Genomic DNA, 16,366 nt, shown 5'->3' with positions numbered 1-16,366 from the left:
GTTAGCAATGAAATGGTACCAAAACGTAAAACTATTATTACACTGGAAGGAACACTCACGGACGAAGTCGTACTTCTTGGAATAATACGGCCACCGTAGGAGTTACAACGCGCTCTGAATGGGAGGGGCTAGAAAGTAATATTCAGTTGGTTGTCGTATACAATTTCACCACTAGATGGGAGAACTCCTTACACAATGGAGCTTTAACAGACTATTACCTGGTTGTTTTTGTCCTGCAGTGTCACAGCCGAAGCGTAACTTCAACGCGAAGCGTTCGCCCAAAGACCTGACCTCCGAGAGCTCCATATCCAGGTGAGAACACACTGTCTGCTGATAATAAACACGTCAGGCTGCAGTCACAACACAACTGTTCACATCCAGCTCTTACCTTCTGCCTATATATCAAAAAGACTCTTCGGCATGGGGGATTAAAGTCAGAGTTTTGTCTTCTCTTCTACATCTCAGGGAGGGAAATATTGTACGTGTTTACCTCCACTATAGATGTTTTTGTCAGCTATAGTTACTTTACAGATTGAAATATAGGTAAATTATCTCCCACATGACCAACTAACACTCCTGAATTATGACTACTTCTACTTAAAGGGTAACTACTGTTTTTTTCAACCCGATTTTCCTATGTTTTTGTGTCTAAGTGACTGATGGGACCAACAATCTTTGACATTGGTCCAGTATTAAGAGAGATCGCTGCAGTCAGCAGCAGAGAAACAAGCTACGATGTGAGCTAATAGGACAATTGTCCAGCTTGTATTTACCTTCACTAAAGGGCTCGTTTTGCCGCTGACAGACTCTATTAATATTCTAAGTGTCTGATAACATTATGGAAAGGATTTCTAAGGAGGTCGACCTTTCTGTTAAAGAGTAAGATCCTTTTTTTAAACATAAAAACAGCCGCGAAATTGTGTTCGCTAAACCCACCAGACTCCATGTAAATAAACAGTGATTTAAGCATCGTAAAATACACTTCATTCAAAGTCAATAGAAACAAAATAAAACTATGAAAAGCCGTTTCAGGTCGTCTCTCTACTTTTACAACCATCACAACTCTAGTTTTAGTTGAAATAAACACATAGTTTACTGATTTATATGTGATATATGTTGGCTCTATACACGCTAAAAGTACTGGTTTTTTAAATGGAGTCTGGTGGGTTTAGAGCTAGCGACCTCAGAGCTGTTTCTGGTTAAACAGAAAGGTTTTAAAGGTCTATCTCTGAAGGGATCCTTTCATAATATTATCAGACACTTAGAATAATAATCTGAGTCTGTCAGCGGCAAAACGAGCACTTTAGTGAAGGTAAATACCAGCTGGACAATTGTCCTATTAACTCACATTGTAGCTTGTTTCTCTGCTGCCGACTGCAGCGATCTCTCTTAATACTGGACCAATGTCAGAGATTGTTGTTCCCATCAGTCACTCTATAAACACAAACACAGGAAACATAGGGTCCAGGTTGAAAAAATGGTAGTTACCCTTTAAGAGACGTTTTCAATGCAGGACTTTTACTTGTAAAGGAGTATTTTTGCATTGCACTATTACTATTACTTATTTTACTAAAGTGAGGGACCTTAATACATGAGATTTAGTTATGGTTAGTGTTTGATATAGCACTATATCCGTTAGTGTTTATGTATCTCATACAGTGGACTTTGGTTTATGTGATATTTGTTTGCTTGTTCAGTCACTTCTGGGTTTTTTAAGCACCATGTTGAGTTTCCCAGTCTCATAATAACTTAGATGTTGAAACGTATTTACAGAAATAAATAATTATACTGACTCTAACATGACATGAATGCAGCATTTTTTTCTGTTTAAGTGTTCTCAAGACTTTGATATCGTAAGGAGGTAATACGCACTTTGACCAAATACAACTTTTAAATGCTATTTACACATTAATGCTTCAGAAATTATAATCCAGTGATACTAAATATAATAATACTCACTCCTGAATTAAAAGTACTTTTACTTAAATTCTTTTATTTACTTTAACTTAAAGGCTCTGACACACCAACCCGACGGCCGACTGTCGGCAGAAAAGCCAGTCGGACTGATCAGTCGGCTCCCGTCTCTCAAAAAAGTGCCTCAGAACACACCGAAGCGACTCCGACCTGAGCGTAAGTTCTGCGCGTGTGCGAGACGTAATACGTCTCCATAACAGCAGGCGGCGCTAATGTGTATTGTCAACCTAGTAAACACAGAGCACGCTGTCGTCAGTCATTGTTCTCATCAGAGAGTGTTGATAGCAGTCAAGAAGGATCGTTGTTGTCATTACTCGCTGAACGGAAGAAAATACGATGGCTAGTAATAAGAAGATACTGGCGTTGTCAGATGTCGGGCTTCTTCTTGTGGAAGAAGCACTGATTGGCTAGTCAAGGGTTAGCACTCCACCAATCAGATTGGTCATTGAGTCCGACTGCCCGCTGGCCGATTCAACAAGTCAATCGGCCAAAATGAAGGCAGACGGCTCCTCCGAAGGACGACGGCACGGAACGCACCGAACTGACTCGAGTCACCGACCTCGCCAGACTGCCCGACGGACGATTATCGGGTTGGTGTGTAAAAGCCTTAAGATACATTTTTAATTAAAACCAAATCTAAAACCACTGTACCCTCCTCCTCCTTCCGCCTTTCTTCCTTTTTCTTTCCCTCCCAACTCCTCTTCCCTTTGTTCTTCTGCACCCTCGCGCTTCTCGCTCTCGGTACCTTCCTCCTCTTCCTCCTCCTTTCTTCTTCCTCTCCTCCAGGCTGCTGTTCTGCTGTTGGTTTCCGTGGATGTTGCGTGCTGAGATGCAGTCCTAACCACGCCCTACTACTTCCTCTTCTACTCCTCCACCAGATCGATCTCTCCGCTCTACTTTCTCTTCATCTCTCACTTCTTTTGCTTTTGGTCTCTTCAGACATCCACTGTCGTCAGTCAGACTTCTCGTAGTGAAACCCCGTCCCTCTACTCTCTCGTACTCTCAGCCCAAATCCCTCCAATTTAGCCGTTCTATAGCAACATCTATTGTGCCTTGTATCTGATCAAAATGTCCTGCATTCCTTTAAACCAAGAATCCAGCTCTGCTAAAGCAATCCCACCCCCCAAAACACCCTCTTTAGCTCTCTTCACGTCATATCATGTACTTTTCTCATCTCATTGTCCCGGCTTTGTCTATGTTTGGGATGACAAAAACCACATAAAACATCAGTTAGTGCCGCTGCTCAATTTGGGTCTCACCAGCTAGCTTAAAAATAGGAATTAATGCTGATGTTTTCACTCATGGATTGCAGCTCACAAATGTATGCGTACAGTATACTTGTTATATATTCTGCATAGAACACAGACAAAATGACGTTTGCCAAACAAATGCCACGATTGATTGTACGTTATTCATCTAACTAGGATGTCGTGACAGTTACTGGAAGCATTAATCAAACTGCATCTGATCAGTTCATCAGCTACTTGTGTCATGTTGAGATTTCAAGTAACAAAAGAAAATCCGTTTCCTGATTTTAACTCAATATCTGGAGAATCAGGTGCGGAAATCTTCCACAGTTTCCTTTTCTCAGATGTAGCACACAACAGGAGATTGTCCGTGTCAGGCGCGTTCTCACTTCCTGCAAATACCCCGTTAGGTTTTGGCGAGGGGTGGCGCCAAAAGGCAAGACATGATGCGGATTACACCGCTACGTAGCCGTTTCGTTATTTGGTCATAAACAACCGAGTTTCTTGCAGTTCCTTGAATATGTCTGACAATTTGGAGTGCATTGCCATACCTGTCTGGCTACACCACAGATGCATTCTGGGATAGGAGAAAAAGATGCTCTGGGTTGTTTGCATTTCTTTAAACCAATCACAATCGTCTTGGGCGGCGCTAAGCTCCGAACGCAGCGACATTGGCTCTGCAAAATAGTCTCAGGAAGGAACTGGTTCTGGTGGAACATTTGACAATATTACATGAAGCTAACTGTTGACCCGATACAGTAACGTGAGATGTTTAAATCAGCTGATACATGGTTACACCTCATTGGCTCTCACCAGTGTATCTCCGTGTGTACGTCGTCCACAGCGATCCCGTTTCTGTCTCTTATGCTACGTTTACACGTGGCCGGCTATTTTCATAAACAGACATTTCAACCTCTCCGTTTTTCAAAAATAACATCGTGCACAGCTGTCAGTTTTCAGAAAAGTGTCTGTTTACACGTACCCGTGTATATACTGTATGCCGTCAAGTTAACTGTTGACACAATACAGTAACGTGAGATGTTTAAATCAGCTGATACATGGTTAAACCTCATTATCTCTCACCAGTGTATCTCTGTGTGTACTTGGTCCACAACAATCCCACCAATCAGTCCCAAAACGCCCCAGTGAGAGAGGAAATGACCTAAACTTATTCTTTGTAAATCTTTACAATCATTCCCTGAAAGAACCGAGCAGACCCGCCTTGTTGCACCGTCCACATTTAATTCAAATCTTGACATTTCTCGAAGGTTGTTGGTTGTTGGTTTTCTGTAGCGAAGGGAGTTTGAGAACGGCAATACACAGAGAGCGCAAGGCGAATCTCAGGCTTTATCCTTGAAATGTACTTCCGTTGATCCAGACTACTCCAGTGAAACATTTTCATCGGCATCTTTGTGTAAGTCACACTTCTTCCTCTTAACGTTTGGATATTTTCTTCCGGTTTCATGACAGCCGCATGATAGAAGCATCATCAACACGGCTGCTCGCTCGCTATGAATGCTTCGGACAATGAGCTGCTCTAAGCGTAAAGGCAGGGTAAAGACCATTTCATGTACGGTCCAACTGATTCAGACGTTTGCGTTTCTCACGTACAGCATCTCCGGGTGATGTCGAGATAAGTTCCGGGTTGCAGTGCATGTGTGAAAGGGGTTAACGTGTGAAATTGATAGCACACATGCTCAAAGCGTTGAGAATGCTTCAGGTATCAAGTTGTGTTGGATTCAGATCTGACTGCTGCTTCCTCTCTACTCTCCTGAGACTAAAAACCCAATCCTAGAAACATTTATAACCATCGACTGTGTGTGGAGGACTTGTACCACCTGCATGCTTTAATTTCAGATGTCAAACTGAAAACAGGGTTAATCACACTGACTTCATTGTATTTTATCGTAGTGCTACAGTCGGTTATATTTTTTTATCTTTCGTATTTGTAACAGGCTTAATTTAACTGTTGATAATGGACCGGTTCTTGGTCTTCATGCAGGGAACGTTGCTCTGTAGTTAATGTGGATGCCAACATTTTATTACAGCTAGACGACCTTTCTTTCACAAAAAATCTGAACAAACAGCTGGCTTTACCTTCCTGCTTCATCACTTTAAAACAAAAGATTCAGATAATTTAGTGGTTTTTAGATGAAGTACTGTAGTTGGGGGACTGCCCATCTCTCTGACGCTCCATTTTAACCCGAAATATTCCCTTTGGTCCTACAGTCCACTAGTCCGATGTCCCTTTGGTGGCGAAATTACGAATCCCACTATGGCCATGCCAAGACCCGTCCTACGAGGCAGCTCGTTTGGTTGGGGTTAGGCATTGACTTTGAGTGGTTAAGGTTAGGATAGCTGATTGGTCAGGGGATAGGACCTGTATGAATGGGGTTACGTTACTTGCGTAAGCATGGACGCCTGGCCAATGAATGCTATTGAAGGGCGGGTCTTGGCGTGGCCATAGTGGGATTCGTAATATCGCTGGTGGACCTCGGACTAGTGGGCTGTAGGACCAAAGGTAATTTTTCGGGTTATTGAGAGGTCAACAATGGAGCGTCGGAGAAATTACATTGCACCCTGTAGTTGGACATTATAGTGACTGAACGCCGCAGAACAGCTGTCATTATTAATCCATTTATTGCCAAATAGAAAACATTAGTCCGTCTAGTTAGAGTTAAAGTATATTATAGAAATCTTATAAAGAGCTGCAATCGTAATCTGTCGTTAACCAAAAGTGCTAACAGACCCAAAACAAGGACCTTCTTTGAAATCCAAAACGTGTTTTCATCCCTGTGCCATGTCATATTCATGTCTTTGTGTTGCTGCTGTCATGCTTGCATCTGAAAATAAGCTTCATTTAAAGTCAATGTCAAACTTAAAATGACATTTAATCAGTTTGGAGTTGAATATTTTATTGTACAGCTCTGTGTTCCTTCATCAAACATTCATCTCCTCCATGCCGAGGTTTAATAAAAATATAAACCCTGGATGAGCTATTTGTAAAAGTTTCCCCTCTCTTCTTCTCTTCCCCCTCTTCTTTCATCCCTCTTTCGCCACTTAAATAAGACTTTGCTTCCCTTTGGTGAATGTGAGCATCTGCGAAAAGACAAAACAAAAACAGGACTCAATCTAAAACCTTCGTGTGTTTGCTTACTGTAATGTTAAATCTCTCTCGAAGTATGTGCGTAACTGAAAACAGCAATATGTAAACAGTGTACCAATCTCTGTGTGGACATGGTTTTTGTGATGATGTCTCTTCACAACAATAACGGAGAGACAAACACGCTCACACTCCGATGGCCAAGGCTGCCGGTGACCAGATGCCCAAACTGCAAATGTTCAGTCGGAGAAATGAAAGAAATCAATCTGCGGAGACACGTTTACACCTTAGTGACTGGTCGATTCAAACATGTAAGAGCAGCAGGTGAATCTACAGTTTTAACTGTGGCAATGCAAAGTTTGCCATCTAAATCTAGAAATGACAAACATGCATGAAATCCTCATGGTTTATGACCATGAGTCAACAGTTGTAACAAACAGATTTGTTATACAGCTCCAGGAAGACTAGATTATGAATTTTGTATTTGTTGGACGAACAGATCTTCGAGATCTGAACCAGAGCTGTAAAAACTCCATCCATGTAAACTGGGATTGTACCTGCACATTATGGCTTTTAATAATTATGATTTTAGGATTTAAAAGTAAAACTTTTTGTACTCCGTTGGCACATTTCTACCAAACCATTGCCTCAACATATTTCAGTAAAATCCCCAGATTCGTAGCCTGGTTGACACCAGACCCTTCTGAGATGAGTCTGGGGAAGCTTCATTCACATCCCATTTCCAAAGGGGCGTCGCCAACGGACGCTGCTCAAATGCCTCTGGGCGCAGTTGGATAGTCCTTCAACCAATCAGACCAATGATCCGGGGGACGTAGCAGCGACAGCGGCATCAACGGGTTGCTGCGCTTCGGTGGCCGTCATGTTGAATGTAAACAAGAAGCTGCTTGCTGTCGCTGCGCTATTGTCATTGTGTAAAGCCCGCCTCAACGGTTGTGATTGGTGTAGAGCCCGCCTCAACGGTTGTGATTGGTGTAGAGCCCGCCTCAACGGTTGTGATTGGTGTAAAGCCTGCATCAACGGTTGTGATTGGTGTAAAGCCCGCCTAGACGGTTGTGATTGGTGTAAAGCCCGCCTCAACGGTTGTGATTGGTGTAAAGCCCGCCTCAACGGTTGTGATTGGTGTAAAGCCCGCCTCAACGGTTGTGATTGGTGTAGAGCCCGCCTCAACGGTTGTGATTGGTGTAAAGCCCGCCTCAACGGTTGTGATTGGTGTAGAGCCCGCCTCAATGGTTGTGATTGGTGTAAAGCCCGCCTCAACGGTTGTGATTGGTGTAAAGCCCGCCTCAACGGTTGTGATTGGTGTAAAGCCCGCCTCAACGGTTGTGATTGGTGTAAAGCCCGCCTCAACAGTTGTGATTGGTGCCTCGAATTGGAAAAATTGGAAATGGTCTTGAATGGGCTCTTGCCCAGACGGACTTGCAGAGCAAATCTCAAATTTGCCAGAAGTTCGTCAGGGTTTTCCAAAGCTAGCAGATTGGAGTTCTGAAATCCATGCGCCTCCCGAATCTGGCCACTAAGAAACTTTCTTTCTTCACTCTTCACTCCCCCAGAGAGAGTTCAGACCGACAGTAAAGAATAATCAAACTGAACTTTGTTAATGGTTTGCTGCGTCCTTCTGTCAGCCTTGGCTAAAGGAAACACTGTATTTTGTGGTTGCTCCTGCACACTGCTGTTAAATATTGTTGTTCTTTTTGTGCCCGTGGAATAAGCTTTAGCATTATACCAATGATAGCTGCAGCGCTTACACTCATCAGGTGCACAGTTTAGCTCGACCAGCGGCAGAGTTTAGTCACAACTTTCCATTCTCCCCTGTGAAATCAAAGCGTAACTAAATGGAGTGGTGCAAGTCGTACTTCACCCAACTCTTAAGCTTTGTCAGTCGTAGGTTGCGTTCTGAGGCGTCCTGACAGGTGAACAGAGACATTTTGAACACAAACTCCTGGCCTGTTAGCGCTTACATCAGGTTTTTTGTTAATCAGCTTGTTAAGAAACAACAGAAATGGAAAAGAAATGGGGAAAAGCCAGTACCGCCAGATCCATCCATCATCCATCTGAGAAGCCGTCATTGGAAACCGTTTGGAAAAGGGCTGGCACTTTCAAAAAACTACCTGGCAGGTGATTGGATGAACCATCTGTCTGTCATGTCTGCCATTGTTGTTTTGAACGAACATTTGCGGCCGTCACACAAATCTCAACCACGCCCACGCTGATTGGTTTGGTCCGCTGCTGTTCGGACACAAACGCTTACGCTTTGGCTACATTGAACGCGTAACGTATGTGGACCGTTCGCAGAGCGCATGTGCCACGTAATGTATCTTTTAACCGGATACACACACGGCGTAGGATTGTATGAGTCACAGGCGAGACGGAGAGATTTTTGCATTGGGATGGTTGTTGTTTCTTCCGTTTTTTGGAGAAAACATCAATCTACTGTTAGCTGTTATTAGAGGACGCAGGTGACGGGAAAACAGAAACTCTCAAAATGAAACTGCCAATACGCTCATTCACAGTCATTAAGTCGTTTCCTGTATATCAGTAGTTTAATTAAAAGACATATAGACACGTTATAATCCATTTCTGTGTTAAAGGGCCGCACACACCTCGCGTAAAAAATATAAACAGAAGACTGTCCAATTATTACGCTTGTAGAGCGGATCTCCGCGGAGCATACGCACCACTTACGCGCTGCTCTCGTGTCCGGTGTCGCCAGTTTCAATGATTATAGAGGAAGCGTAGTTGCGTGCAACGTAGCCAGCCCGTTATACCGGAAGCCTGACAAGATGGAGTTTTGCGTGATCTTGCGATGTGCAAGGTAAAGGATTCCCACCTTTCTTGAAAAAACTGGAATTCGGTAAAGTAGCTTTTCAGGCGTAAACGTGTCCTTAAAACATGAAGGACATCAGGTAGCGAGGACTTTACAAATTCCAGCTTTGTTCAGGGACGAGATGAAGTTTAACTTGTTCACAAAGCGAATCCAGTTCACAGTTAAATGAGAAAACTAATTGGACTTAATGTCAACTGTTTTTGAATAAAGAAATCCAGATCTGCCTCACTGAAAGTCAGATTTAAACTCCTTCCTTCCTACGTTCCTGCTGTTAGCTATTTTCCCGCTGCCATCCCATCCAAACCTGAACAAGAGCCTGATGAACTAAAGTACCTGAAAGCTGCAAGTATCTCTTCATAATGTTACACACAGGAAGATGTTTTGCTATAAAATGCTCTGCGGCAGCACGTCGTTGAATGCTTTAGCTCCACAGAGCGAGTCATCCTGTAGGTGAACATAGACGTCAGTGGACCACAGTGATGGTGAGGTTTGTCTTTGTACAGTAAACGTACCGTACGGTCAATATGTCCGTGAAGCCTCCGTTGGTTCTTACTGCTGTGTAAAATGTGGGGCTTTTCTCTGGTTTTGGCCACTAAGTGTCACTAGGTTAATCATTTCCGACCTCGTCTCATTAAAATAACATACTTTCCAATACTACTACCACACTGCATTCTCAAATTAGTTTCGAGGGAAACTTAGTTTGTATCAGATTCAGTTTGTTATTTTGTGACATTTAAAGGACTTGACTGGGTTCGCCTGTTTTAGCTCTTTCACTACAAACTACTATTATGTGTCCTATGTGCATTCTCACTCCCATCTCGTAAAATACGGACGCTTGGTCAGGTGCCTTTGCCGGTGTTATTGACGCTAAAAGTCTCCTTTAGCGTCATATAACACGCTTTAACTAAACGCTCTTGGTCGGGACTATTGGCGTCCCTTTTGACGCAGTTATGTTAAGGAAAAGGTCGCGGGTGGGCTTACGGTTCCGTGACACGCGGGAATAACGGGACGGTTAAAGAAGAAAGCGACTTTAGGAAAGTCCTGGGTGAAAGTCCTGTGTTTGACCCATTCTCCACACCAACCAACCTCCCTAGGTGGAATTTCGTCCTTACATACTCCTCTCTAAACCCCGTGTAGGTGCTGCTCTCCCCGGTACGTTATACAAACACGCTGAAGGGCGCCTTTTTTCATCGCTTCAGACGCTGACAGCCACTGTCCAAACGTCCGTATTTTACGAGTTCGGAGTGAGAACGGGTTGGTCCTTATTTTCTGCTGACTCATTTCCAAAAGCCTTCCTCAAGGTTTTAGTTTAATTTCCAGGCAGCCTTTTGGTTCCCGTACATTTCTACGTAAATCAAACATGAAACCTGCAGCGGAACATTTGCATCTTCGTCAAAAGGAAGTAGTGAAATCTTGGCGTACTTAAGAATTACAATCAATCAATCAAACACTAATGCATGATTTGAAAAATGATCAGCAGGAATGTAAAGTATTGAGTAGTAGTAGTGATTTGTAGTTGAAAGTTTAAAACGTTCAGAATCTCCAGTTTTGTCATTTTAATCTTATATAATCGTACGTGTCGGAGAATATAACGTCCAAGTCACTCTCATAGAAGCTAACTCAGCGCTGGTTGTTTTCACGTTAACACGTCTTAAGAATATACAGCATATAGCCTATATTTTGATAACTTCACTAAGTGTACTTTTTGTTGTTCTTTGGTTTTGAAGTGTGTGTTACTTTGTGCTCAGTTACAGTCCATGTGTGTGTGAGTAACTCCAGTTTTTAAACATGTGGGAAGCTGACTTTAAAGGGGAAACGTAGGAGAACGAGCACCGGACGTTCTCTTCCTAACAGATACTCACTGCATGCTCTCTCTCTCTCTCTGTCTCTCTTTCTCTGTGTAACTTTCTCTCTCAGTATTTTCTCATTCTGGTTTTTCAGTATGTGTATCTTTCTTCTCATCAGCATGGAAATACTTCTAATAAAACCAGTGACAAATCTATGAATATAATAAAGAATTTGATGTTGTTTTTCCAAGTCTACTGTCCATTGCTTTCACTCACAGAAATAAGACTGTTTAAGCACTGTTCTTCATTTTATACACTACTGTGATGGAGGTAGATTTAGATTTATATTTCCAGCGGGATATTTGTTTCAGCTACAGTTTTGTGTGTCTCATGTTTCTCTTATCAAACCGTAAGTTGACAATGATAAAACAAAGAGAAATAGAGTATGCTTACTAGGACTAGATGTTAGAATCCCTTGATAATTCAGCACAAGCGCTGTTGATGGAGATGCCCTTCAGGGTGGGGTTGGATTGGGGGATGACCGCCTCCAATATCAGTTGTGCACCCCGGCCTCATTGGGTGTTTCGGCCTTTTATCACAATACACCCTCACCTGAGGCTGGCCCACCGCAGGCTGATCAGACCTGGGTGTGTGCTGCCAAGTGACCTCATGGAGCCTCCAGTGCGGAGGCTCCATGAGGTCACTTGGCAGCCTATACAGATACCTTCCGCTTCAGCCACAGCCAGTGACTGCTTCTTTCGGCAGCTGTTACAAGGTCTTTGATGGTCTTCCGCTGAGCCTGTACTCTGATTCCAACCTCCTTTAGTAGCCTTGTGGTGGGTCTAGCTACAAAGCCCTTGTAGCCCACTTCAACTGGACGCACGTTTACCTTCCAGCCCCGGTCCTCTGCTTCGGCAGCCAAGTTTGTATATCGCAACCTTTTCCTTTCAAATCATCATCGATGGCTTCCTCCCAAGGGACTGTCAGCTCCACTATGAAGACACGTCTACAGGATTTGGACCAAAGGACCAGGTCTGGGCGCAGGTTGGTCGCTGCAATTTCGGTTGGGAAGGTGAGTCTCTGACCTAAGTCTACCCGCATTTCCCAGTTCCGGGCTGCGTTCAGTGGGCATGAGTCTGGAGGCAATCGGTTGGTCGACCGTTGCTCCCCTTCCCGGACAAAGGATGTTGGTTGCCGGAAGGTAGTCTGTAATATAATATGAGCACTTTAAGGAAAGTGGCCTCAAGGCAAAAGGAAGGCAAGGCAGCTTATAGCAGATTTCAACAACAATTCAAAGTGGTTTACATAAAGCATTAACCCTCGGAGGACGAAAGACGTACTGCCAAATTATCTCTACACATTGCTCTGAGACAGATTTGGGCGTCACTATACGGAAAGCTGAGTTTGTTCTGAACATTTTGATATGAAACACATGGGGATCAGTTATACGCAAATATCCTAAAAAGGTAAAATAAGAAGATGTGAAAATGCCCTCAGACCTCAGAGGGCTAAAGAGCAGTTAAAAACAATAAAAATATATAACAACATTATATATATATATATATATATATATATATATATATATATATATATATATATTTGTCATATATATGTATGTATGTATAACATAAAATGCATGAAAGTTTTCAAGTTGGTGTCAGTTTGATGGATATCTGTCGGGGAAATGTGAGAGGAAATGGAGCCAAAACCACTGAGACTGTCGTGACTTCAACACAGATTAGTGAAGAGATGTGGGAAACCACCAGCTCCACGAAAGTGAGGACAAGGTTGGTATCCCCCCCCGTACATCAGGGCGCTGCGTGTGACGTTTTTTGTAAAACAGCAGGTACTCTTTTTCTTTTTTTGTAACAAACATGACTTCTTTATCTCATTATTAAAGGAAACTTTAAAGCATCAGGCTTCCAAGAAATGTCCTTCGTACGTACGTGTCTAAAACTAGTGTGTGTGAAGTGTGTGTGTGCATGTGTGTGTGTGTGTGTGTGCATGTGTGTGTGTGTGTGCGTGCGAGTGTGTGTGTGTGTGTGTGTGTGTGTGTGTGTGTGTGTGTGTGTGTGTGGTGTGTGTGTGTGTGTGTGTGAATTGTGTGTGTGTGTGAATTGTGTGTGTGTGTGTGTGTGAAGTGTGTGTGTGCGTGTGTGTGAATTGTGTGTGTGTGCGTGTGAAGTGTGTGTGTGTGTTGGGGGAGAAAGTTGGGGGTATAAATAAATAAAATAAATATAAAAAGACTACGACTTAAGTGTGAAGCTTATTGGATTTTCACAATAAAAGTCATGTCTCCAGTTTCTTGTAACAACCAACGTGACGGTTGCCCTGATTCTTTTATCGTAGTGTATCACAGACATGTCTGGTTATTATGGTCTGTTTCTGCCTGTTTGGGTTTAGGAAATAGTTGCTCTAGATTTTATTTATTAAAGTAGGGGGACTTGACGTGACTAAACATGCCACAGTGTACTCTGGCATCAGAAGCAGAAGATCGTTGGGCATAATCAACGTGATGAGCAGGAATGTCTCTTTTTTGGCATTTCTGCTGATATAACTCTTACTTAGATTCAATATGAGAAACATTTTACGTAGCCTAGCGAGAGATATGATGTTTATCACAATTATAATCAGAAATCACAATCAAAACAGTAGAAACTGATTCCCAGGTTTTATCATTTATTTATAACCTTTATTCTACAGACGGTTGGTTATACAGTGATATAGACCAAGGTATAATAACAAGTATATAACACTGACAACACTGCAAGATACAACTATTATAAATGCATCAAAGACAATTCATGTTCCTTCATATATAATATACAACATCCCATAATCTTCTGATTTAAAATCAAACCTCAGTACAGAAACACAAGATCAAATGGTAAAGGTCGAATGATTTGAAAAAGAAAACACCTTAGGTGACAGTAATGTTAAAAAGTTAATTACCACCATGTTAAAAAATATTAAAAACAGTATGACATAACAGAGCAGCCCCCTCCTGTGGGTCAGGGTGCAGCCTGAAGCAGTGATCCCTATAATCACACGGATCCACAACATCATCAAGAAAGGCTAAACAAACTCAATATACAATATGATATAATATAATGTATATATGCATAACAAACTAATACAGATGATAAGAACAACTGTGTTATTGGGTATTTATAACTTTTGGCATTTATGACTCATTTCCCGCCTTATATTACAGCTCTTGTACTTTTTACTTCATTTTATTTAATCCTAATAATCTTAATAATAATACCACATGTAGTTTACGTAGTTTTTTTGTTTGTTGTTTTTGTAATCTCTCTCTCTGACTCTCTCTCTCGTGTTCAAATTAAAAGGTTTCATTTGCATGGATGTCATCCATTTTTTTTTTAACATCAAGTGTATACCAGACTGTATTAAAGCCGTTGATGAAATGATCATGTGCATATTAAGTCTCTCTCTGAGCTGAAAGCTGCTCTCCTCTCTTGGTCCTCTGGTTCACAGCGACTACAGCAGCACAGAGCATCAGCAGCAGGACACTGAGCACTGAGCATCTCACTTTGAAGAAGGTGGAGTAAATCCCAAAGGGCTCCATGTACACTAACACAGTTCTGTTGGTTGACACACACTTATAATCTCGGTCATAAACTGCACACCTGTACTCCCCTGCATCTTCCAGTGAGACATTAGAGATAACCAGACTCCCATTATTATTGTACCTGCTCACTCTGCTCATGCTCTGATATGTTACACTAAAGATTTTTCCCTCTGTTCGGTTTGACTTGATGAACCAATTATGCCCCGTACCCTTTTCCCAATCTTTGCATCTGAGAGTGACTTCTTCTCCCTCAGAGAACAGCTCTACAGCAGGGGGGCCAAATTTGGGGCACACCACCAGAAAATACGTTTGCTCTCTCAAAGAGCCTTTACAGGAGTACTGACCTGAGTGATTTAACGTCAGAGATGAAAACACCAGCGAGTAGTTTTGGTCCACTGAAGGTACAGTCTGGTTTTGTTGTCCTAGTTCAGTGTAAGAGATCTGATCAAACCAACGTGGGGGCCGTTCGTCAGTGGAATCAGTGTCAGTGCACGGCAACACAGCCGTCTCTCCCACTGAGCCGTAGATTGTCTCTAGACTCTCTATTATGACTACTATTTTTTTATGTATCAACTCTACAGTGTGACTGCTAACACACTGCTGTTCGTTCATCACCAGACAGGTGTAGCTTGTAAAGTCTGTTACTCTGACGTTGGATACACGAAGAGCTGATGTGTTTGTCACCACTTGGTATCTTCCTGTAACATTGTCCATCACTGATGTCGTACTGTCCCCAAAAACTCTGCTCCATGTTTTTTGTTCATATCTAGAGTCCTGGTTGAGCCACTCGATATCCAGATTATCAGCCGCTCCCTCACACGGCAGGTCCACTGTTTCTCTAAGCCTCACCCTAACAATATGTCTCGTCTTATTGATTGAAGTACAAACAGTAATACTGATGTTGTTCTCATGCGTCACTTTGCCCTCAGTCAAACACTCCTCTTCGTACGGGCCGGAGTCTGAACGGGTCAGGTTGAGGATGGTGTAAGAAGAAGTATTCACCGTGCTGACAAGTCGTTGTTTCAAGTCTCCAGGTAGTGAGGAGTTGTTGGACCAGAGGTCAGAGGTGTTCCACAGGACAAGCTTCTCCTCACCAACAGATCTGGAGATCAGGCAGGAGCTGGTGTTGTTGGGGAGGTTGAAGGTGTAAGAACCCCTTTCCTCACGGATGATGATCCGTTCTTCTGCATGGATGTTGTTGATGAGAGCAAACAGCAGGAAGGAGAGCTCTGTGACTGCAGCCATTCTGCTCCGAGGTCGACAAACACTGACACCACTCAGCTCATATACGCTCTACGCCAACCCTCATCAGCAGCTTCTTTTTTTTCCTTTTTCTTTTTTCAACGAAAATGACTTGTTTATCTCAGCATCAGAGGAAACTTTGAAGCATCAGGGTCTCTATCAAGTAATCAATTTCCTTTGCACGAGTCTAAACCACGGACGCTGTCGTGTCGTCAAACAGATTATTCAGATATTATTCAGAGTTGTGAGGAAACCACCCAGCTGTGTGTGTATATAATATATATTATAGACCAAAACATTCTTGAACAAAGTGTCTAATGTAAGAAACAGTGTGTAGTGTTTTGCAAAGAAGTATGTTGCAGAATTGCACACAAAGTGCAAAGCAGAAAACGTGTTTGTACGAAGGCCTCTAGCCACAAAGCAGGACCGTGACCCCACAGCTTCCAGACGTCCCAAAGAATCCAACTAGAACTGGGTGGGGGGAGGGCATCCGAGGCCTGTACTATTCCACTACGCAAGTGTTCACGTAAAGGAGGCGTTGTTTGCACAGCATGACCCATCACAAACATCTACCAG

At 42.7% G+C, this 16,366-nt stretch overlaps 1 protein-coding gene across 1 annotated transcript in view; it reads left to right on the top strand.

The window, feature by feature from the left end:
* Positions 1-7,356, top strand: part of clip3 (CAP-GLY domain containing linker protein 3) — a 40,104-nt gene extending 32,748 nt beyond the window's left edge. The window contains exons 14-15 of the mRNA XM_078247100.1: positions 240-312; positions 2,761-7,356. Of these exons, the coding sequence (XP_078103226.1) occupies positions 240-312; positions 2,761-2,815 (128 nt within the window). The 3' untranslated portion in view covers positions 2,816-7,356. The remainder of the gene's footprint in view (positions 1-239; positions 313-2,760) is intronic.
* The last annotated feature ends 9,010 nt before the right edge of the window (positions 7,357-16,366 follow it).

The sequence above is a fragment of the Sander vitreus genome, chromosome 3 (genome assembly GCF_031162955.1).
Source record: "Sander vitreus isolate 19-12246 chromosome 3, sanVit1, whole genome shotgun sequence".
Lineage (NCBI taxonomy): Eukaryota > Metazoa > Chordata > Actinopteri > Perciformes > Percidae > Sander > Sander vitreus.
The sequence above is the reverse complement of the archived record's forward strand: the minus strand, read 5'-3'. Positions and strand labels throughout refer to the sequence as shown.